Source organism: Onthophagus taurus, chromosome 8 (assembly GCF_036711975.1).
Source record: "Onthophagus taurus isolate NC chromosome 8, IU_Otau_3.0, whole genome shotgun sequence".
Taxonomy (NCBI): domain Eukaryota; kingdom Metazoa; phylum Arthropoda; class Insecta; order Coleoptera; family Scarabaeidae; genus Onthophagus; species Onthophagus taurus.
In genome coordinates, this window is record NC_091973.1 from 13,394,690 (window position 1) to 13,417,283 (window position 22,594).

Consider the following 22,594-nt stretch of genomic DNA (forward strand, 5'->3'; position numbering starts at 1 on the left):
GACCATCAATACCATCACACGTCGCGGAACGGCTAGAAATGAGCCGTTGTGAGGAATTAATCTTTTCAGGTATGCCAAACAAGATCAAGTTATTAAGTCTGAAATACTGCTAGAGCCGTGTAGGCATTCACTGTAAGTATTATTTATGGAAGATTATCATAATTGCACCTCCTCTAGTTTTTGTAATTTGGAAGCGCCAGTTTCTGTATTGAATGGCATGATCTGTCTTCAGTTCGGTTTCTGTAAGTAGGGCTACATAACTGTCATTTTATTGTAGACAATTAAGGATTAGATGGCAGATGGATTATTCGTGTGATATTCGTCTATGCCATAGACATAAAGTACTTTATGTCTATGGTCTATGCACATCCAGCAACGACTAATGCGACCTCTGTTAATCATTTCAATTATTAACTATAATACGCATTCTATTTTTTCATTCTTGCTTAAAGACAAGAATTATTTCATTTTACAAGATTTTTCTCTTCTCTAAATACTACTTTTACAAGATTGATTTTATAATTACTTTTAAACAAGTTTATGGAAGCAAGAATACGGGTAGTTTTGCTTTAAATTTAGTCTTTTTGGATCAAGAAAACTATTCTTAACGCAAAATAAATGAGTCGAGAATAAAATATGTTTAGTTAATTTTCTATAACCGAGAATACGCGTAGTTTTGACTCAAATTTAGTTTTCTTGAACCAAGAAAACTATTCTCAACTCAAAATAAACGCGTCAAGAATAAAATATATTTGATAACTTTGTGTAACTAAGAATACGCGTAGGTTTGACTCAGATTTAGTATTCTTGAACCAAGAACACTATTCTCAACGCAAAGTAAATGCGTTAAGAATAAAATATACTCAGTTAAAGATAAATATCCATTTAAACTAAAAGATTTTTATCTTCATCGAACTCAATTGTTCCAAGACTATTTTTGTACTTGTTTTAAAACTACTTTTTTTTCCGTGTACAGTATCGTTGTAGCCACGTAGCATTGGTGTGCGAGGAGACTTAGTGGTTTTCGTACATAGACCACGGACGTTTTGATAATAAAAAGACCAGGCCGTAGAAATTAAATGATAATCAACAAAAGATCTGAACTTAAAGTTTTAACAAATTAGCAGGAAATTTTATAATCAACAACTTCGATCTATCATCTTTGCGATCATGAACAACACAGTTTTTAATCCATTTATATTTATAATTGTTTTCACGACCCAGCTGTTTAGCTTTCTTAAACAGATCTGCATTAAAAACCGTGTTCATTAATAAATAAATTATCTGTCAGGTTTTGTATCTTTATGCCAGTCGAGGGATTATCACAATTTTTTCGATATGACTTTGCACAAGTGAAAAATCGATCACGTGTAATACGAGATGTGAATGTAATGATTACATTCTTCACAGGAGCACACAAGGAATCGGAGTGATTTCGCATGGGCAATCTATGCACAGCGTCAATATCTGCTTTGATCAGTGACAATAGCATTCCCAATCTCTGAAACAATTGAACTTAAATCCTCCTTAATCTTTTCAGGTATGCCAAACAAGATCAAGTTATTAAGTCTGAAATACTGCTAGAGCCGTGTAGGCATTCACTGTAAGTATTATTTATGGAAGATTATCATAATTGCACCTCCTCTAGTTTTTGTAATTTGGAAGCGCCAGTTTCTGTATTGAATGGCATGATCTGTCTTCAGTTCGGTTTCTGTAAGTAGGGCTACATAACTGTCATTTTGTTGTAGACAATTAAGGATTAGATGTTTTTGTTGTTGAAGTTGTTGACATTAGCATATATTACATTACATTACATAGAATACATATCGGGTAGGCGGACCAACCAACCTTGCACCGCGACCCTAAGGATCTATTGTACCCCGATAGATATCGTTATCAAATTTCACCGTGCAGTCCAATGCTCTTAACGAACATTAATACCTTGCTCGGCGAAAGGTCATTCAGATCTTTTGAGGAGATAAACTGCGACCCAAAAATCGAGAATCTGATACGGTTAACGGCAGGGCAGTGGCATAAAACATGCTCAACCGTCTCTGCTTCCTCCGCACATAGTCGGCATTCAACATCGTCGGCTAAACCCAACAAGTTGAGGTGTGCTTTTAATCGGCAGTGCCCAGTAAAAACACCCATTAGAACTTTTATGCTACTACGGGCAAGTCCTAAAATATTCCCGGGTTTGACAGTGGCGATGTTAATAAACACCTTAGCATGTCTCATTCCAGGAGAACTGGTCCACAGTAGGCGAAGTCTCTCTTCGGCCCACAGTCCAATCCTATATTTGGCCATCGCAAATGATACACCAACTGCTGGTTCCGGTCCCACAAACGCTTCAGCGCTGCTATCTCGTGCTAGCTTATCTGCCGCTTCATTGCCAGCAACACCAGAGTGACCCGGGACCCAGATCAGAGAGACTCTGTTATCACAACTCAGTGTGTTTAATGTTCTCTTACAATCATTAACCAGAGCCGACACCGTTTTCACGGCTTGCAGCGCCTGGAGAGCGGCTTGACTGTCTGAGAAAATTCGTACTGTCATGTTCTTCACCCCTCTTTCAAGAAGGATTTTAGCACCCATGTCAATAGCAAATACTTCCGCCTGGAATACAGTACAGTACGTACCCAGGCTGTAGGCTTGCTTAATTCGAGGTGTCTGGCAGTATACTCCTGCTCCTACCCCTTCAGGCGTTTTTGATCCATCTGTGTACAAGCAAATGTCTGCCCGAACCAGAGAATTTTCATTTTCGATCCAGGACTGCCGCTCAGGCAGTACAATCTGGTATCGAGCATTAATCACTGATAGTGATACCGCCAAATCTGACGGCATTGATAGCACAGTATCAGTGCTTATAATGTCTTCCGCAGCCCATTGGTAGGACATGTCGGAACAGTTTTGAGCATATTGCTTAAATCTGTAAATGGTTGTTCTAGCCACTTTCTCTATATGCAAATACAGAGTAGATAGGCCAAGCAGAACCTCCATTGCTAGAGTTGGCGTTGTGCCTATCGCACCAGAGATTGCCAATCCAGCTACTCGTTGAATTCGTGAAAGTTTACTGATAACTGAAGTCTATCGGACTTTCCTATACCAGGCTGCTGCTCCGTATGTGATCATAGGTCTAACCACAGTCACATAGAGCCAGTACAGTCTTTCAGGGGTAAGACCCCAATTTTTTCCACAAAGACTGCGACAAGTCCACAAGGATAGTCTAGCTTTGTGCAAAACTCCCTGCAAATGTCCATTCCATGACAGGGTTTTGTCTAGGATTACTCCTAGATATTTGACTTCCTTTGAGAAAGGAATTTCTTCACCTTGGATAGTTGGGCGGATTAGTCCATCCAACTTTCGCTTCCTGGTGAAGGGCACAACAATTGTCTTTTGCGGGTTTATTGAGAGGTTCTCTCCCTTACACCAAGCGCAAATGGTATCTAGGGTCACCTGGAGGACTTTAGATATCCTCGGCAAACAGGTTCCTTTGACCATAACGACAATGTCATCAGCATAAGCTTGTATTTCCACACCAACGGCTGCGACTATCGCAATCAGATCGTCAACTAGGAGGGACCAAAGCAGGGGAGATAACACCCCTCCCTGCGCGCAGCCACCTCCCGGCCTGAAGCGTATCGTATCACCGTGGAGTGAAGTAGAAACTATTCTACTATCTAGCATATTGCGGATCCAACCCTCTATAGTTGCTTCCACTCCCCTGTCAAGAGCAGCTCTTTCACGAGATTGTGGTATTGCGTTGTTGAACGCTCCCTCTATATCCAGAAACGCACAAACCAAGATTTCTTTATCCTGCAGCGTCCTGGATACTCTACCAACTAAGTTGTGTAGAGCCAATTCTGCTGATTTTCCCGCTTGATAAGCATACTGGTGGCGACTCAGTGGACCAGATACCAATGGCACCGTACGGATACACCGTTCCAGAACGTTTTCAAGGGTTTTCAGCAGAAATGACGTTAGGCTGATGCGTCGAAAGGCATTAGGAGTGGGGACCGAACGGCCCGCTTTGGGTATATAAGATACCCGTACCTTAGTCCATTCTGCCGGCACATATTTCCAGGCGACACTCGCTCTGAAAATTTTTACCAAAATTGGCAACAACAACGACCTCCCCTGCTGTAACAAAGCAGGAAAGATATTGTCTTCTCCAGGCGATTTGAACGGCTTAAACGTTTGAATTACCTGGTCTACGGATGTGTAAGTGACTACTTTTCTAGCCACACTCCAATCCGTATTTGAGGGGCGCTTTGCCTTGCAGAAATAGCCCGCTGTGGCATTATCGGCCCTCATCATCAGGCTTCCTGGGAAGTGAGTCTGCATGAGGCTCTGCTAGAGTCCGTAAAACTACCGTCAGGCCGCCTAAGTGAGCCCAGGGGTAGTGCCGGATCTCTAGCGAGAATCTTGTGAATTGTGAAATTGAATATGTCTATGATCTGAACACGACGGTTCAGAGGATACCCTCCAGGAGGTTATCTTAGAGCTTAATATAATTGAGCTGAACGTAATGTCAAGTACCTCTGCTCTATTTCTGGTAACAAAGGTTGGTTTGGCGCCTACATTATTAACAGTAAGCCCCTCCCCTAATAGGTAGTCAAAAAGTAACTCACCTCTTTCATTTGTGTTGGTGCTTGCCCACATTGTGTGGTGGGCATTGGCGTCACATCCAACAACAACTTGCAGGTTATTCCTCCGGCTGTAGGCAATTATGTCTCGCACAGCGGCCGGGGGAAGGTCATTTTCCGTTCCGGGGAAGTATGCCGAGCAGATGACAATTTCTGTCCAACCCTTCTCATCACGGATTCTCAGAACCGCAGCCACACAATCGCGGTCGCTATGCTCTGAGATTAAGAAAGCATTAATGTTGTTCCTGATAAGTAAACAAGCTCTGGGTCTATCTCCTGAGCAAAGTAACTTACCGGATAAATTACCGAGTCCGCTGATGCGCCCGGTATTGGCGAGCCATGGTTCCTGAATGAGGGCAATATCAATTCGCTCACTCATCCAGGTTCTGCTAAGGACAGCCGTAGCCGCCCTAGCGTGCTGCAGGTTTACCTGTAAACAGTTAATAGACTTATCCACTGAGCTGAGTACAGTTTCCCCTACTTACCTCTCGCATGGGATGGAGCAGCCGTCCCACCGGCCCGTCTCATTCCAGCGCGCCCTCTCGAGCCTCGGGCAGGAGTCGAGGACTTTCCTCTTTCTCCACTCTCCTGTGGTGCAGAACGAGCACCTGCACGACGCCCCCTGCTGGACACCCCGGCACGTGCGGATATCCCACCTCGGCCGGGTTTCACACCTGGCGATCTTTTCACGCGCTTTGCGCTTGTTGCCGCGGGAGCTGATGATGTCGACGGGGCGACTGTCACAGCCTCCGTCGTCTCGGTAGTAGGTGCGGGATTCTCCGCTCCCTTTCCTTTCAGTCGGAACTGAATTCTTCCATATCCGAAGTACGGCCGCCAGCACAGTTCTTCCAGGGCGTTGCAAGACACTTCGTCAACCGCGAAGGTCCACGTCTGCCCCGGTCCGGATCTGGTGGTATTCAGAACCGTCCACTCGGATGTTTGGAGTGAGTTGTTCATCACCTCCAATCGGGTTAACACCGTCTCTTTGGTGGGAGGAACATCAGCTACACAGACGTGCGGCCTGGGAATATCTTTCCCCTCGACCGCTTTAATCTGGGCACCAGTTTCCGTCGGCACGATCTCAGCCGACTTGGGCTTCTTAGCCACTTGCTCGGGCGTCGACCCATCAGAGCGCGCCCTCTTGGCCAAAGGCTTAGAGGTCTCTGCGCTCTTTTCCGATGGAGTGTTGATCTTTTCAATCACCTGCTTGAGGGCGGTCTCATAAGGCACCCCACTCCCCATAAGCTTGCGCAGGTTCCTTCTAGCGGACCCTGGCAGCCGCAGGCGTTTTTGTTTGAGGGTGAGACTGTCTAGCGCCTTAACAGCCTCCTCCTCATCTTCCTCCCCTTCAGAGTGCAGAAGAGCCTGCTCCTCTTCCAGAGAGGGAGAACTTGACTTGGGTGCGGACGGTCCGGCTACCACAAGTGTAGATTGTGATGGAGGACTATCCTCCATCTTTTTGGTTTCCTTTTCAGGATCGAGGTTTATCCCCCCTCGTCTAGGGTTTTACTAATACTGGGCGTCTCCATACTAATGCCACGAGTAGGGCAGAAAGGGTAGTCCATCGAGGCAGTGCTCCCATACCCCGATAAGCCTATTGAAACTGAAGGGCGGCAGGTCTCCAGAGTCCGCTTATTAGCAGCCATCACTTCCCGGATGACTAGACCGTCAGATGACAGCCTAAAGTGCTCTGCATAAGCTGTTCCACATTCACTTTGGGGTTTTTAATGAGGTTGTCTCCTCTTGACCCAGGCAATTAAGCCAAGATCGCCCGCATGCCTTGCCCGTGGAGCAGGTCCACAAACAATAGGCATGCATGGTATAACGGTTTCGACTATATCAGTCGTCCCCGGTCACGTTTTCTCCCGTGCAAGCCCTAAGCCACGCGACGACAGCCGGGCGGGAGGCCTGTTTATCGACTGGCAAGTCTAGATCCGACACTTTTTGTATGGTACAGGGGCACCTCGTGAAGGAGCAGTAAAAACTGCAGTGTCGGTCTTGATTCAGGTCATAAGACATGAACCCTGAGTACGGCAAAACAAGTAGGACAAGCCTACCTAGGATTCACCGCACCCTCACCCCCTTAGCATATATTACTTGAAGACGATTTTATGAGATGTTATTGTATTCATTCTCCTATTCGGCGGTCGATGAATCTGATGGTTGCTGTATGTAGCCAGGCTCAGTAGGTAAGATCTCTGTTATTTGCATCATCGTTTGGTTGCCGTTGATCGGGGCCGTTGCGGGAGGGGAGTTTGTATCCAGACGATCAAGCATTACAATGTACGCACAGTTACTGAAAATGTTTAGGAAGATATCGACGTTAAAGTTTTCGGTGAAGCGCGCTCTGAGTTTCCTAATCAGTTCTTGTCTATTTGAGTTGATAGGTTTGTTACGTAGAGGCTATCCAAAAATTGTTGTCCGCATAGGCTATATCCGAAACTAAAAGAGATAGAAAAAAAGTTGCTTGCATGTCAAGATCTCGTTTTTCGAGAAATTGCTAATGCCGAAAACTTCGAACAGCTGTCGTCTTTTGTTTTCGCCCTATCGGCAAAAACTGAAAAATTTTCGAAACGAACAACTCGAAGAAACTTTTGAAGAAACTCACTTCGAACCAGTTTCTGAAGAAGGTTGCAACATGGCATGCGAAACGTCAAACCTTTTCTTAAAAGACGCACGGGAAAACCCGTAAGTTTCTAGTGTTAGTTCTAATTTTAATTCAATTCACACCGGCATTGAAAGCCTTCGTACTTATATATCAAAAATTGTTTCGAACAAAAGATGTTTAAAGTTGATATCTGTTTTGTTAAGACTATGTACTGGTATGATATTGATGGTGTTAATCGGGCATTAATTAATTGTTGATTCTAATAAAAATTATTAGGAAGAAAAGTTGTTTAAAATTAAATTTTCATTTTCATACAAGTTTTCACTCATGAAATCGTCGCTAATTATCCCTACGAATGCGCGTTCATCTGCATTAATAAAAATGGCTCAGTTGGGTTCTAATTTTTTGAAGATAGAAATGAATCCTAAAAGAATAAATATAAGTAAAAGAGGTTTTTCTTTTAAACATATTATCATTAAAATCTAATTAGGTACGAATTAACCTGATTAAGTAGTTTTTAATAGCCTCATTATGACCTTAATTACTATTCCGCACATATAAATAACCTAAAATTCTGTATAAAGTTCAGTTTACCCAGTTCTTTTGTCAGTGGCAGTTCTTGTGATACTGCCTTAATCAATATGTTTTTCCAGACTTTCCAGAAGAAGATCTACACGAACCAAGTTATACCTTTCTTTTTAGAGTTTCCGGTGGAATTAATAATAATGATTCTAGGTTTTTTGGATCCGAAATCTCTTTTGGTTGCAGCTGTAACATATGCCAAGGTGATGGATATTTGTCAAGAACCCATAACTCTTCGAAGACGTTGTGAGTTCGAAGGGGTTGATAAAAACTCAACTTTGTTGTGTCAACTAACCTTTGTTTATTTTACTAACTAGACAATATGTTTACCTGTGTGGTAACTTAAGAATAATAACGTCGAACAAGTATGAAGTAAAGAGGTTCAAATATAAGTGATCTCTCCTCGCGATCTTTCCCTATTTATAGACAATAGTGGTACGATGTTTCAAAGACGTATTTGACCAATAGAAAATGAAATTGTATGTCACAACTGACCAATGAAAAAGAGGATACCAAATTGCTGAAATGGTATCACACGATCTAGGATCGAAACATAGTACGTGATTGTAATTGCGATATCTGCATTTATTTCCTAAGAATTCGAACAAAGAAAATAGTTCGGATCGCGAGGCATATTTTTAAGAAAAATAAGAGTTCATTATACTAGACTAAAATAAAATAATAAAAGAATAAAGTAATACTAAAATAACGCTACTACACAACACCTCCCCCCTAATTTTGAAAATTGTACCTAGGGTTTGTGGTGTTGGTGCAATTTTCTACATGGGAACTAGCTGACGGCTGCGACACGTCTTCCGGCGGACTTAAATCTAAAGTACCAGATGAATAAGTTATATTTGTTAAATCCTTTGGTTTAGATCTATCTTTAATTTTAACGATTACTTTATAACTACAAAATCCAATAAAACAAGCAATTACAACAGTTACAAGAATAGAAATTACATAACTATAAGTAACATAACTTGATACATTTTCTAGTCTCTCTGTTTCAATACTCAGGTCAGAAAGCGATTTACTAGCTTCATTTAAAGAAGTTAAATCTAATGGATTTACTAGAGTAGGCGTTGATAAACGAGGTGAAATGGAAAAGTTAAAATTATTGTAAAAGGTTGCATTCAATCGTATATTAGGTATAAAATTTTTATAAACAGAAGAATTTGACTTTTCCGCATAAGCTAAAATAATAGATTTTAAAAATACTTTGCAGTCACCACCTGCCCGTAAAATGCCTGAACCTTTGATATAAGTGAAAATTGTATTTTCCTTGCAATCAAAATTTACTTTTACTTGTTCGGGAGTAACAAATATCCAAGTATGGGTTTGTTCAAGTTGGATAAATAAAGGTTCGTCAACGTTAATGATTCTTACTTGACAAACTTTTGGAATAGACTGTCCATGAGATATGAACAACTCTGATTCGCACGAGGGATGAGAACGAGTTAACAGTAACGGTGTAGTTTGTTTACAAATATAATGATTTTGAATTTTAAAACAAGACTCTAATTCATTATCAAAAAGAAAATAATATTGGTGCACGTTATCAATTATAAGAAAAGGCTTCTGAGGTGCAATGAACTGGTAAGTTTTTCTTTTAAGATTAATTATAGAAGGCATTGGAGAGATTTTATATAAATCGTCAATTTTTGACTCTGTAATTGGTAAGGTAAGTATGAATGTTATTTTGTCATTGAGTACATATATATTTGGTTTCAGCATCTGCATTAGGATATGAGCATTTTCCAAGGAAACGTTGAAAGGAAAGGTAGTGCCTATAGGTAAGTAGGATTGAATCTTTTGTAATTCTTCAATAAGTTTAACAGGATTCAGAACAAATGGATGAATAATTCCTTTTTGTGACATTGTAACGATTTGTAATAAATTCAGTTGCTCTTTAGATACCTCATTAAGAACCAATGAAAATAAGTTAACCAAGAGTTGAAATTCATTCAACTTTTCGTATTGACTACCATGAGTAAGATTAATTAAATATTCTTTCATTCTTAAAAGTTGGGTTTCAATTAGGTACATTTTATTTCGCATTTCAAACCCTGTTTTATTAAAAGCTTGCATTGACATGTTGAAAACAGAAGTTTGTTGTTTCATTAATGTCAGCAAATGATTTTGATTTGTGTTTAATGTGCTTATTTGTTTGTCGAAAAATATGGCATCATTTTCATCTAGAGTGCCAAATAATTGTTTAGAAAGAGATCCTACGATATTGAAATAACCTCGCTTTACACGATTAGTTACTTTAGAATCAACGGTTTCGCTAATGATATTGTCGGTTTGTATTAATTCAGCACGGATGTTAGAAAGAACAGGTTTTAATGCTTTACATTCGTGTTGGAGAATATCTTTTTCCAACGCTTTTGAACAAAAGAGCATTAGATGATCGTAATAATCTAAGATTGTTGAAACTAATTGTTTATAATTTTGATAATCGTAATAGGTCATTAAAGTCCATTTAGCATTGTAAATCTTGACCTGCGCAAATTCTTCGTAATATAAACCGGAGCTGTAGTTGTAATAGGATACGATGTATTCGTGGTCTTGGCCTTCAAAGGAATGTACGTTGCTGAACTTGCAGAAAATCGCGAAAAGAAGTAGTAATGAGGTCATTATCTGCAAGGCAGAAGAAAAGGAACGAATGATTAATGAATGAATACCCATGATTTACCCTAATTCTAATTTATTAAATTTTATCTATTTACTACAATTATTCTATTCATGGTAAAGCTTTAGTCTATTTTTATGAACCTTAACGTGTTTCTTTTTAACTTTTATAGTGACCTTAACGGGTGAATCAATTGATACTACTTGATAAGGTCCTGTAAATAAAGGTGCTAACTTTTTGCTTGTACCGGGCCCAATGGTTTCATTTCGTAACCATACTAGGTCTCCTACATTCAATTCTAAATTGTTAATGGACCGGTCATACTGTGATTTAGATATTTCCTTGTTTTTAATAAGAGTTTCTCTAGCTCGACTATGACAATTTTGGAGTCTGGATTTTAATTCGCTAGCATAATCATCATAGTTATACGAAATTTCTGGATGTTTAGCAATAGAGGATGGTAAGGAAGCTTTATGACCATATAAGAGTTCGAACGGTGTAAATTGAGTAGATTGATGAGGTGTAGTGTTGTACGTAAACATAGCGTACGGTATGAATTCCTCCCAATCTGTTTGATCACTGGAAATAAAATTTCGTAAATATTCTTTTAATGTGCGATGGCTTCTTTCCAAAGCTCCATTCGATTGGGGATGATACGCTGTACATTTTATATGATCGACTTGTAATAACTTACAAACATTTTTGAACACTTCGCTACAAAAATTTGTTCCTTGATCAGTAACGAGTGTTTTAGGAATTCCATATACACAAATTATCTTGGTGACGAATGCTTTGGCAACTGTTTGTGCCTCTTGATTTTGTAAAGGAATTGCTAAGGCGTATTTCGATAGATCATCTTGGAAAGTTAATAGGTATTTATGCCCAGAATATGTTGTTGTTAAGGGGCCAACGATATCTAGAAAAACTTTTTGGAATGGTTCAGTTGCAGTAGTGGTCACCTGCATAGGACACTGTGTCGGTCTCGTTTGTTTGTTTTTCTGACAGAGATCGCACGATTTTATGAAGGTTTTTATATCGGCATACATATTTCGCCATCTATAGTACATCTCGATGCGCTTGTACGTTCTTAACACTCCTTCATGACCACCTGTTGGCGTAATGTGTAAATCCTTCATAATTTGTTCAGTTTCTTCCTTTGTGAGTGAATCGATGATCTTATTATGGTGAATTTGAACCTTAATGTCGGAACCTTTAAACACATATCTAACGATAGAACGAATGATATTATTTTATAGCTGATCTTTATGAGATGAGAGTTTCGGCAATGCTAAAGATTTTATGTTTTCTTGGATACAAGTTTTCCTTAAATTAAGAAGACATTGGAATATTTGCTCGTATGTAATTTTCTGATATACGCTATCACCAAGTAAAAGATATAGAACTAGACGATTTTTGTTTAGCAAAGGGAGAACGCTATGAAGTGGAAGATCAGTAATTACATTCTCATTCAATTTTCCATATGTTGTAAAACACTCTTGAGTAAGTTTACTCGCATTATGAACATCTCGTGTGATGGGAACAACTGGACTAAATTCCTTAGGAACTCTTAAAATAGAAGTATCAACATCGTGTACATTGGAATTGAAAATAATGCCGCTAGATCTATCATTAAGATAATCCTCATACGATTTATTAAATTCATTGGATTCGTGTGATTCGGGTTGTGTAAGACAAACTTGACGACTAAGTGCGTCGGCTACATTATTAAATCTTCCAGGTTTATATTTTACTTCATATTGATATTCTTCTAACTTCAATCTAAACTTCGTTAAACGACTACTAGGATTCTTGATAGAAAAGAGGTAAATGAGGGGACGATGATCTGTATATATTGTGAACTTTTTCCCAAAGAGATATAGTCGGAAGTGTTCCACTGACCAACAGATTGCTAAAAGCTCTCGTTCAATCGTGGAATAGTTACATTCCGCTTTATTTAACTTCCGGCTGGCATAAGCTACAGGGAGGTCATTTCCGATATCGCCTTGTGACAACACGGCTCCAATGGCTATTCCGCTAGCGTCTGTGGTTAAATTAAACTCTTGAGAAAAATCTGGATACTTAAGAATAGGATATTCTGTCAATTTTTTCTTAAGTTGCTGAAAAGCGGAGTCGCATATAGGTGTCCAATTAAATGGTACATTATTACGTAGTAAAAATGTAAGAGGATGCGCAATCGTGGAGTAATTTGCAATGAAACGACGATAATACGAGGTTAGACCTAGAAATCCTTTAAGTTGCCTTTGGTTATTTGGTACCGGAAAATCGGTAACACAGGATACCTTAGATGGATCAGGCTTTATGCCTTCCTGACAGATAATATGGCCTAAATACACGACTTCTTTGCGGAGAAAAGAACATTTATCAGGTTGAAGTTTTAAATTGTTTTCTCTCAATCGCTCAAAAACATCAATCAGCCTTTTATTATGTTCTCGAAGATTAGGACCATAAATAACAATGTCATCAAGGTAAACAAGACATTTTATACCCTGCAATCCGCTGAGTACACAATTTAAAAGTCGCTGAAAAGTGGCTGGTGATCCTTTTAGCCCCATTGGTAATCGATTGTATTCATAGTGTCCAGTGGGTGTACTAAAAGCTGTCAAAGGCTTGCTGTCCTCGTGTAAAAGAATTTGATGGAATCCACTTGCTAAGTCTACTACTGAAAAATATTTTGAAGACCCCAACTGATCAAATATTTCAGAAATATTGGGTAGAGGAAAAGCATCTGCAATTGTAAGATCATTAAGTTTACGAAAATCAATTACTATCCTATATCGTTTATTTCCTTCCGAATCAGTCTTTTTTGGAACAATCAATAAAGGACTGTTGTAAGGACTTCTGGATGTACGAATGATGCCGTCTTGTAACATTTTATCCACTTCTCTATTAATGCCGGCTTTTTGATGCTCAGGTAACCGATATGGTTTAACGAAAACTGGTGGTACATTATCAAGCAAAGGAATTTTATGTCTGATTGCTTCTGTGTACGTTAAATTATCACCAGGTAAATGAAAGATGTCCTCGAATTGGCTGCAAATTTCAAGAATGGAACCTCTTTCTTCCGGATTCATATGAGATGTGTTGAGAATGGACTCAAGATGTTGTTTACGATTACCACTAACATGCGTATTAAAGTTTAAAACATGAAATTCGGACAATTCAAAAAGATCCAAGGGAATATCGTCAAGAGTAACTTCATTTTGGGTAGAATTTAGAACATTTATGAAACAAGTACCTTCATGAGATCGGATTAGACAATTTTCAATGTGTATTCCTGGTTTAATTTCCTTGGCTACACACAATTTATCCGTTGTAAGTTTAATAGGTAACCTTGCAGTGATTTCTGATCTGGCAGGAACTTTGATTTGCATTGGTTTTGAAATAGTTAAAAAAAATTCTTTATCTCCAGAAGTAAACGAAAATTCACTCAATTCATAATTAAGATGAGCTTTGTACTTAACAAAAAAATCATGCCCAATAATACCTTCAGTCATTATGGGAAAATTTCGAGGAACGACGTGGAAAGGATGTGTAATGAAATAATTATCTGCCAATTTTAATTGTATATGTGCTACCCCTAACGTTGGTTGACTATCTGTCGTAATACCCTTTAACTGAATTTTATTATCTACGAAAACCACTTGATCATCACTAATAAATTGAAGCTTAATTAAACAAATTTCGCTTCCGGTATCTAAAAGAAAGTTACTTTTTCCTTCTTGGAGTCCTGAACTATTGAGATTTACGCAAGGTGACTTTAAAGATTCCTTTAGTTCGATTTGATAAATATTATGCGAGGATTTTGAAGTTGAGGATAATAACTTCGAACACGATTTAGAATATTCATTTAATGATTTAGGATACGAATTAGCATATGAATTTGACGATATAGAACATGATTTCGACGATTTAGGATACGATTCAGACGATTCAGAATACGATTTAGTACATGAATTAGACGATTCAGGATACGATTTAGTACACGAAGTAGACGATTTAAAATACGAATTGGAACATGAATTAGACGAATTAGAATATGCATTAGACGATTTAGAATTTACGTGAGACGAATGAAATGATTTCCAGGAATTTCTGTACAAATTCGAAGAACTTTGTACATACGATACGGAGGAATTTTCTATCGGTGTCTGGTTACTGCTTAGGCAGACATTTTTAAGTTTGCCCCGGTCATGCTGCCCGACGGACCAGGTGCGCTCCCGTTTCCCGGAACAGAGTTGATTGTTTTTGTACGATGTTCATTGTTATATTGCCGTTTCCTACAATCTTTAATGTGGTGTCCCGGTTTTTTACAATATGCACACGAAATGACCCGGACCCCATGATGATTCCCTCCAGGTTCCTGTTTTATTTGAGTATGAGGACGAAAACTACTGGGACCTGAATTCGAATTTAAAAAACATTTATCTGAGGTGTGACCTGGTTTATTGCATCGATAACATTTTATAACCTTTTTGTTATGATTTTGTTTTTGGTTTGGAAATTGTGGCTTTTTTTGAAATTTTGAAGATCTTTCCTCCAAAATCGCGGCTTCTATCGCGTCTGTTAACTTATCATGCCTACTAGCCTTTATGATTAATTTGAAGGGATCGAGAAGACCATTTTGAAACGCCATGAGCGCGGTTTTGCCGTTAAGACTAGTGATAGTGGCTGCTGCTTCTTCACCTTCGCTTTGTACACAGGCCTCATTTAAATCTGAATAAAGGGATTCTATCCTATTTGCAAATGTTCTAACATCCTCATTAGGATACTGTCGACAATTGACGAGTTCTGTCTGAAGTTGAGCAACGGTTCTCCTTTCAAGGAACTGATTTTTTAAAATCTCTTTTAGGGTTTCCCACGAATCGTACGTGCTATATTTAATTAAACTATAAATTTTTCCTGATAATTTACTTTCAATAATCTGAAGCAATAATTGTTTGTCGTTAGCAGTTACTGCGGAACGCGCTACTATGTCACAACAAGAAATAAATTTAAGAAATTCATCCCTATTTCCTGAAAATTCTGGAATAATTTTGAATGCAAATTCGGATTTTAAAGGCATGTTTACGTTTACAGGGGCTTGTACGTCGTCAGACATGAGAATCGCTTTCTGCCATAAGAGTTTGAAAAAAACAAGAGAGACTTACCGGAATTTTTATTTTTCAGGTAATCCACGACGATTTTGACGACTTGGATACGACACTTTAGTAAAACTGACACTTCACAGGTGCACTTTCTTGACGATTACGATGTGGTATGAAGACGAAGGATATCGTCTGAGACAGATGAGATGAATCGGCGAACTCGGACGCTTGATTATGGATCCAGGAGATGATGCGACGACCCGGAGATTGGACAGGAACCTCTCGTGATGATGAATTTTCTTTTGACGACTACGACGTTTCTTGAATAATGTGATTTTTCTTTAAGTATACGCAACAATACCAAGGTGTCTTTGTCTAGTAGAAATCGAATTTTCCAGCTGTGTTCTTCGGTTTCCTGACTCCGAAGAATAAGATTGACCCGAAGGTAACTTCTAACACTAGCTGCCTCTTCAAATCGACTTCGTAGATTTTTGAATTCCAAATTAATTTCTTTTTGGAATCAACTTCGTAGATTTTTGAATTCCAAATTAATTTCTTTTTTGAATCAACTTCGTAGATTTTTGAATTCCAAATTAATTTCTTTTTGGAATTAACTTCGTAGATTTTTGAATTCCAAATTAATTTCTTTTTGGAATCCCATAAAAACTCAAAACTCCTTAACTAACCTTTGTTTATTTTACTAACTAGACAATATGTTTACCTGTGTGGTAACTTAAGAATAATAACGTCGAACAAGTATGAAGTAAAGAGGTTAAAATATAAGTGATCTCTCCTCGCGATCTTTCCCTATTTATAGACAATAGTGGTACGATGTTTCGAAGACGTATTTGACCAATAGAAAATGAAATTGTATGTCACAACTCACCAATGAAAAAGAGGATACCAAATTGCTGAAATGGTATCACACGATCTAGGATCGAAACATCGTACGTGATTGTAAATGCGATATCTGCATTTATTTCCTAAGAATTCGAACAAAGAAAATAGTTCGGATCGCGAGGCATATTTCTAAGAAAAATAAGAGTTCATTATACTAGACTAAAATAAAATAATAAAAGAATAAAGTAATACTAAAATAACGCTACTACACAACAGCTGCTCAAAATTCCGAGGAAAAGCGAAGAGTTAATTATTACCTAAAGCCAAGTAGTGTAGTTAAAGTAATAAGAAATGGACCTGTCAATAATTGTTCGACAAAATTTGAAGTGTCTAAAAAAGACTTTTTATCTTTGGATTTAATTGGTAAGATTAGTAATAGGTGTGAAAGTAGGTTTAAGAGGATAAGTAATGTTACATCAACTCGAAACTGTAGAATATAAGTTCTTAATTTTAGATTTATTTAAAAATCTGTTGACGAATTCCTTCTTGAATAAATTTTAAACTTTAAGCTGTTACTTGTGAAGTGGAAACGATTCTAAAATAAAATACTATAAAAATAAATAAAACTTTTCATTTCAATTTGAAATCTTCTTCGTGAATTCCAATTTTCTTTACAGGCTCATTCAAATTGAATTGGCTCATTAATACATTGAAGTTCTTTAAGTACTATTCACATTAATTCAATCATTAACTCAATCAATATTTAATCCATTCATTGAGTCATTTCGTCATCTGTTATTTTCATCGTCAAATTTTTACCGAGGTTTATTTGGGCACGTCGTTGATCTTGTGGCAGCGCTGTGACGACGCGGGAATGCTGTTATGGTTTAAAATATTATTACTTTATTTTCTTTCATTTTGTTGCAAACATTAGTATTAACGTTGTTATTTAATAAGTAAGTCGTCCAATAGCGATTCACGGAAAAAGTTTATTTCTCTTTCCGTGAATCGCATCGATGAGTACATGTGAGAAACGAGTTATGAACGGCGCGGCGGACCGGCAGATTGCCTGGGTCTGATTTACGATCTCCTATTGGACGACTTTAAACAGTTCCCGTGCGGTTATTATAAACATTTCTAAAATTTTTATTAGAAACATCGATTCAGAATAATGTATCCTTCAACCGTATAATGCTCTGGAGTAGTATAGAAACGCCGATTCTAGATAGGAAGTTGCTCCTCCGCTCCTCCGTGACGTCATCAGCCCAAAGTAAAAGGATAGGGAAGGGTACCAACCTAAGGCGAAGGAGAAAAAAAAAATAGGTTGGTATTGGAAAAGTAACCAGATCTGGTGACTTTTAAAAAAAGGAACGCGCCACCTAATGGCTGGTAGTGGAACTAAACCACTACCAACCAGGTAGACTGCTACTTTTTTAAAAAGTCACCAGATCTAGCTACCAACCTATTTTTCCCCCAAGCCTTTGGTTGACACCCCTCCCCCCTATCCTTTTACATCGGGCGGATGACGTCACGGAGGAGCGGAGGAGCAACAACTTCCTGTCTAGAATCGGCGTTTCTGAAAGATGGCGTGTTGAACGCATAAAGTCGCGCCTCACAACTCTTGAATGCGCGTGCGCAGGAACTTGGGAATATTCCGGAAAATAATAATAACACAATTTAACACAATTTAATTTCCCCCCCAATCAACCCAATAAAAGTATTAATAAACATTTTAATTACATAATAAATAGTTACAAAAAAAATAATAAAAACCTTAATGTTATGGTACTTTTTTTACAAATTCAATTATATGAGCGGGCTTCGGTTTACCACCATGCTTTATTATTATACACGATACATTGATCTTGTAACTCCAAAAAATTTCTTGATCGGTAGGTAAAAAAGAAACGTTGAGAAGCAAGCCCGCTTCTAACTCCACCACAACGGAAGGTGACGACCATGCGTAGCTCGTAAGACGTTTTCCATGAACAATAAATAGAATAAAAGGGATAAATCCAACTCAACTTCGAATAAATTTATATCTTTGGTTTAAACTCACAAAGACTGAAAAAAAAGAACACAGAGACGACTACGAGACATTGCGCGCGGTTTACGTTTGACACGTTCGGTTTCTAAAGTAAAACTGATTATGAGTTACGCGATACAATGGTTTCCTCGCCGGGCGGAAGTGTCAAATTACGACAAACGACGCGGCGCATCGCTAAGTAAAGTGCAATGCACCTCGCCGGCTGCAATAATGCTGAGCAATGGAATAATTGACCTAAATGAAATGCTGTATAATCAATTGTAATGTTGTATAATTAATATTAAGGAAGTAAAAAAAATAATACAAATTATAAAATTGCTTTAATGTATTTTCATTAACAGAAATGATGTACTTACGTGAAAAAAAAATACATTTAAATAAAAGAAGGAAAAGGTTTAAATAATACAATTTAATTTTCCCAATTAACCCAATTTAAATATATTGAAACATTTTAAAATAAAATCTTGAAAGTTTATACACAATTAAATAATATATACAAAATTTAACAATCGGTAAAATTAACAAATATAGTATTGGCATTACGATACACATGCCAATAGTTATAATTGTAATAACAATCGTTAATATATTCAAAATCATTAACAGTAATATGGTCGTCAATAATTCATTTAGCTGATTCATTATCAGGAAAGTATCCATTAACTTTTAGGAAGTCTTTAAATTTTCGATGATCTTCAAAGTCTTCATCACTACCAACATACAGAATATCACCCTTGCGATAAACCCTCCATATGTTATTTTCAAATTCACAAAATTGTACAAATTGTGAATCATTTATTTTATCACCATCGATGTCTCGTATATCTACAAGTACCAAATCGAGCTGAGTAATTTCTTCTGGGAAATCGGTATTTAAACACTGCTTCAGTTTAAGACGAAAGTCAGTCCAAGACATTATGACGACGATGTGAACACTTCGATTTTTAAAAGGTAACTGAGACACATATGATTTAAATTTACAATTAAACATAATTTTTTAAAAGTCAACTAAATAACAGCAGAATTTAATTTACAACTAAAATGGATTTACATCAAAAATTTAAATAATAAAAAGGATTTCGATGGAGTAATGTTAACAAATACCTTAGTGGCCGAATTGAACTTACAACATAAAGGGAATAGAAAATTACATTTAAACGCGATTCGCAATTCAACCATCGAAATCCTTTTTTTACAATTATATAATCAAAAAATATAAACTATTTATGATAATGGAGTGTTGATACGATAGTGACCCCACGCTAATGTACTCACCCCATCATCATTAATATAACGTTTCGAATCAAGTGATGAAACAGCCAATTTATTTTGTAGCATGGTATATATGCTATGCTTTTGACTTTTGAACAAGTATTGTTTCATGTAAATATCTCTTTTTGACGTTAAACATTCCAAATAATGTTCAAAGGTAATTTTGCGTTCAACCACAGCCTTCTTTACACCTTTAGCCTTTTTAGTGATACGGCCGGAACAGACCCTATTAGCGTACAATTTAGAACGTAAACCAATAAATTCTGACATGATTCTCATTATCCGGAAGATAATTTGACGTATCGAAGCGTTCTAAATTATCTTTTACGAATGCATACACATCATCTGTGGTAATGGACACAGTGAAGCTGTCGGTATCCATGTAGCACAATTGAATTTCAGAGCCAAATTTAGGTTTCAAAAAATCATAATAAAATTGGTACATGAGTAATTTAGAAATTTCCAAAACTGCAAAACCTACATATAAGGGTTTATCGTAAACCACATAAAAATTTTTATATTCTTAAAATTTAATTTAGCAATTAGACTACGTGCCCCTAATTTTGGTCTACCCGTTCTCTTACATATATCTTCCCAACTTGTCACTAACCTCACATCGACCCTTTTATCTACATTTTCCATAGTTTTACCGAAAACCGCATTGTTCATTAATTTAAAAAAATCCTTTTCAAAACTATTTTTGGCAGTTTGGCGTAAATGTGTGTTAACGTCGATGTAAGGTTTAAGCGAAGCTGATTGTTTAAAAGATAAAATACGATTAATTTTTCTAACTATAAGACCGTGAGCGACGGCATGCTTTAAATTTCTATAATGAATTACATAATTTTTCTTATTAAATAAATTTGGAATAAGTCTTTTATCGCTCACGCTTTTAGAGTTTGGCGGGCATATATTTTCGGCTAGAAATGGTAGGTCGTTATGTAAATCGTGCAATTCGCGCGGCTATTCAATATCAACGTCCAATATATACCCGTAATCTGAGGTATCGGATACGTTTCTAAATTCGAAACTTCCAATTTGGGCCGCATCCAACCAAACAAACCCATTAACGGGCATATATTGAGACATTGCCCATCCATAGAGGTTATTTGCATCCCAATACATTAAATAATTTGAAGGTAAATCGGTGTTGAAAGTACCATCGGTCATATATTTATTATTTCCCTTAGCGTGACGATGACCGCAAAACGAGATGCCCCCGCGAATTTCCTTTTTAATGAAATGTACCTGATCTATATCTGTTAAAAGTTCGAGTTTGATCTGCGTGAACTTAAGCATAGCATCCCAAGATAAACCTGGCGCTGTATAATAATGAGCAGGGTCTAACCCTTAAGTACTAAAACAAACCTCTCGAAACTTTTCAAAGATGTCTGCAAGTAAAAGTACATCGGTCTTTAGATATAGATCAGAATACTCAAGTAAATTTTGACACCCGAATGTACGCCAAACGGTTTGCGCATGATTGTATTCATCTTCACTTATACCATCGAAGCTCAGCTTATTCATAAAAGCATCTTTAGATGGTAATGATGTTTCACCCAATCTATCAATAGAATCAATATACTGATAAGGAAAAATACCCTTTCTTGTTAACAATTTAAACTGTTCGTGACGTATGAAAATTTTTTTAACGTGGATAAAGTCATCCTCCACAAGATTGCTGGCGAGCGAATCGAGAGAGGATGCCATGAACCTAAATGAATCTACAAAGCGCATTTTCATGTAGACGTTTTCAAAATCATCTCTGTGCTGCTTTTTAACGCGATCAACTAAAACGTTTTTACTAAAGCTAATGTATTTTTCCTTATTGTTGGGTAAAACATCGATACCACCCTCCGAATCGATATCAGCTAATTCCTTTACGAATAAGTGTGAATCATAGCCGCTAAAATTGTGAAGAAATATCGGAATGAAATTAGGGAGTTTGAAATTAAGGTTACACGTTGAATGTGCGGCACCTCTAAATCTGCCGGTAATGTGACAATGGTCGTGAACCTTATTCTGATTAAAACCATCAAACGGTGACTTACAAATATGGCATAACGAAGCCGAATTAAATTTCAATTCCTCTTCAGCGGTTAGAGGTAGCATTGGTTTAATACATTTTAAATATTCGTTGTAAATAAATTTAACGTCCTCGATTAATTTTGAAACAAAAACTTTACCACAATCGAGGCCCGTATACGTTTCGAATTTATAATATTTAACATCGGATGTTGAAACGATATAATAAGCAAAGCTATACGGCATGTGTATATCTACCGCTTCGGTGAAAGATGTTGAAGTACTAGGTTCGCAAAACTCTACCGGCTTTAAAATCGATTCAAAATCCGCATATATAACAAAGGGAACGTTTTGAGTATTTTTATAATTATTAAATTGTAAAATATTTTCAGGTGTATACGAACCTAGAAAGTTTGGCCTTGAGCGCACATTTTTCGATGGCAAAATGGTTTTAATATGATTACAATCATGCAGTTGATGATCGTTTAACAACTTTCGTGTGGAAAAGCGTGTTAAACAACCATCGGAAAGGACCAACTTCTAAACCATTATCACCCGATAACGGCTGAGGAAGACGTTTAGAAGGTTGCAAAATTGACCTCACCGCCGATGATGTAGATGGTGGTACATCGATGGGTTTCGCGTTCGAATAATTTGCCATTGCTGGAGGTGGCGCTTGACGCTGAGGACCAACTTCTAAACCATGCACTAATCTTTTATGTCTTTGAAAATTGTCGAATCTCGAAAAAGATTTATCGCATAAAGAACACTCGTTCTTAACGTTATTAGTATGCGAAAGTCATTTAAACCTAAACGATATTGTCTTTCGGTATA

At 37.6% G+C, this 22,594-nt stretch overlaps 1 protein-coding gene across 1 annotated transcript; it reads right to left on the minus strand.

The window, feature by feature from the left end:
* Positions 1-19,088: 19,088 nt before the first annotated feature.
* On the minus strand, positions 19,089-22,006 carry LOC139431208 (uncharacterized). The gene is made up of 5 exons (XM_071198845.1): positions 21,199-22,006; positions 20,727-21,057; positions 20,320-20,561; positions 20,004-20,212; positions 19,089-19,418 (listed from the first exon to the last, which is right to left on the minus strand). Exons 1-5 carry the CDS (start codon positions 22,004-22,006, stop codon positions 19,089-19,091), a joined length of 1,920 nt encoding a protein of 639 aa, XP_071054946.1.
* Positions 22,007-22,594: the final 588 nt, after the last annotated feature.

Coding starts and splice junctions, on each gene's coding strand:
- LOC139431208 (XM_071198845.1), bottom strand. CDS start 22,006: ATGCCGTATAGCTTTGCTTATTATATCGTTTCAACATCCGATGTTAAA. Junction 21,058..21,198: donor TCATGCGCAAACCGTTTGGC/GTACATTCGGGT, acceptor ATTATTATACAG/CGCCAGGTTTATCTTGGGAT. Junction 20,213..20,319: donor GACAAGTTGGGAAGATATAT/GTAAGAGAACGG, acceptor CCTTATATGTAG/GTTTTGCAGTTTTGGAAATT.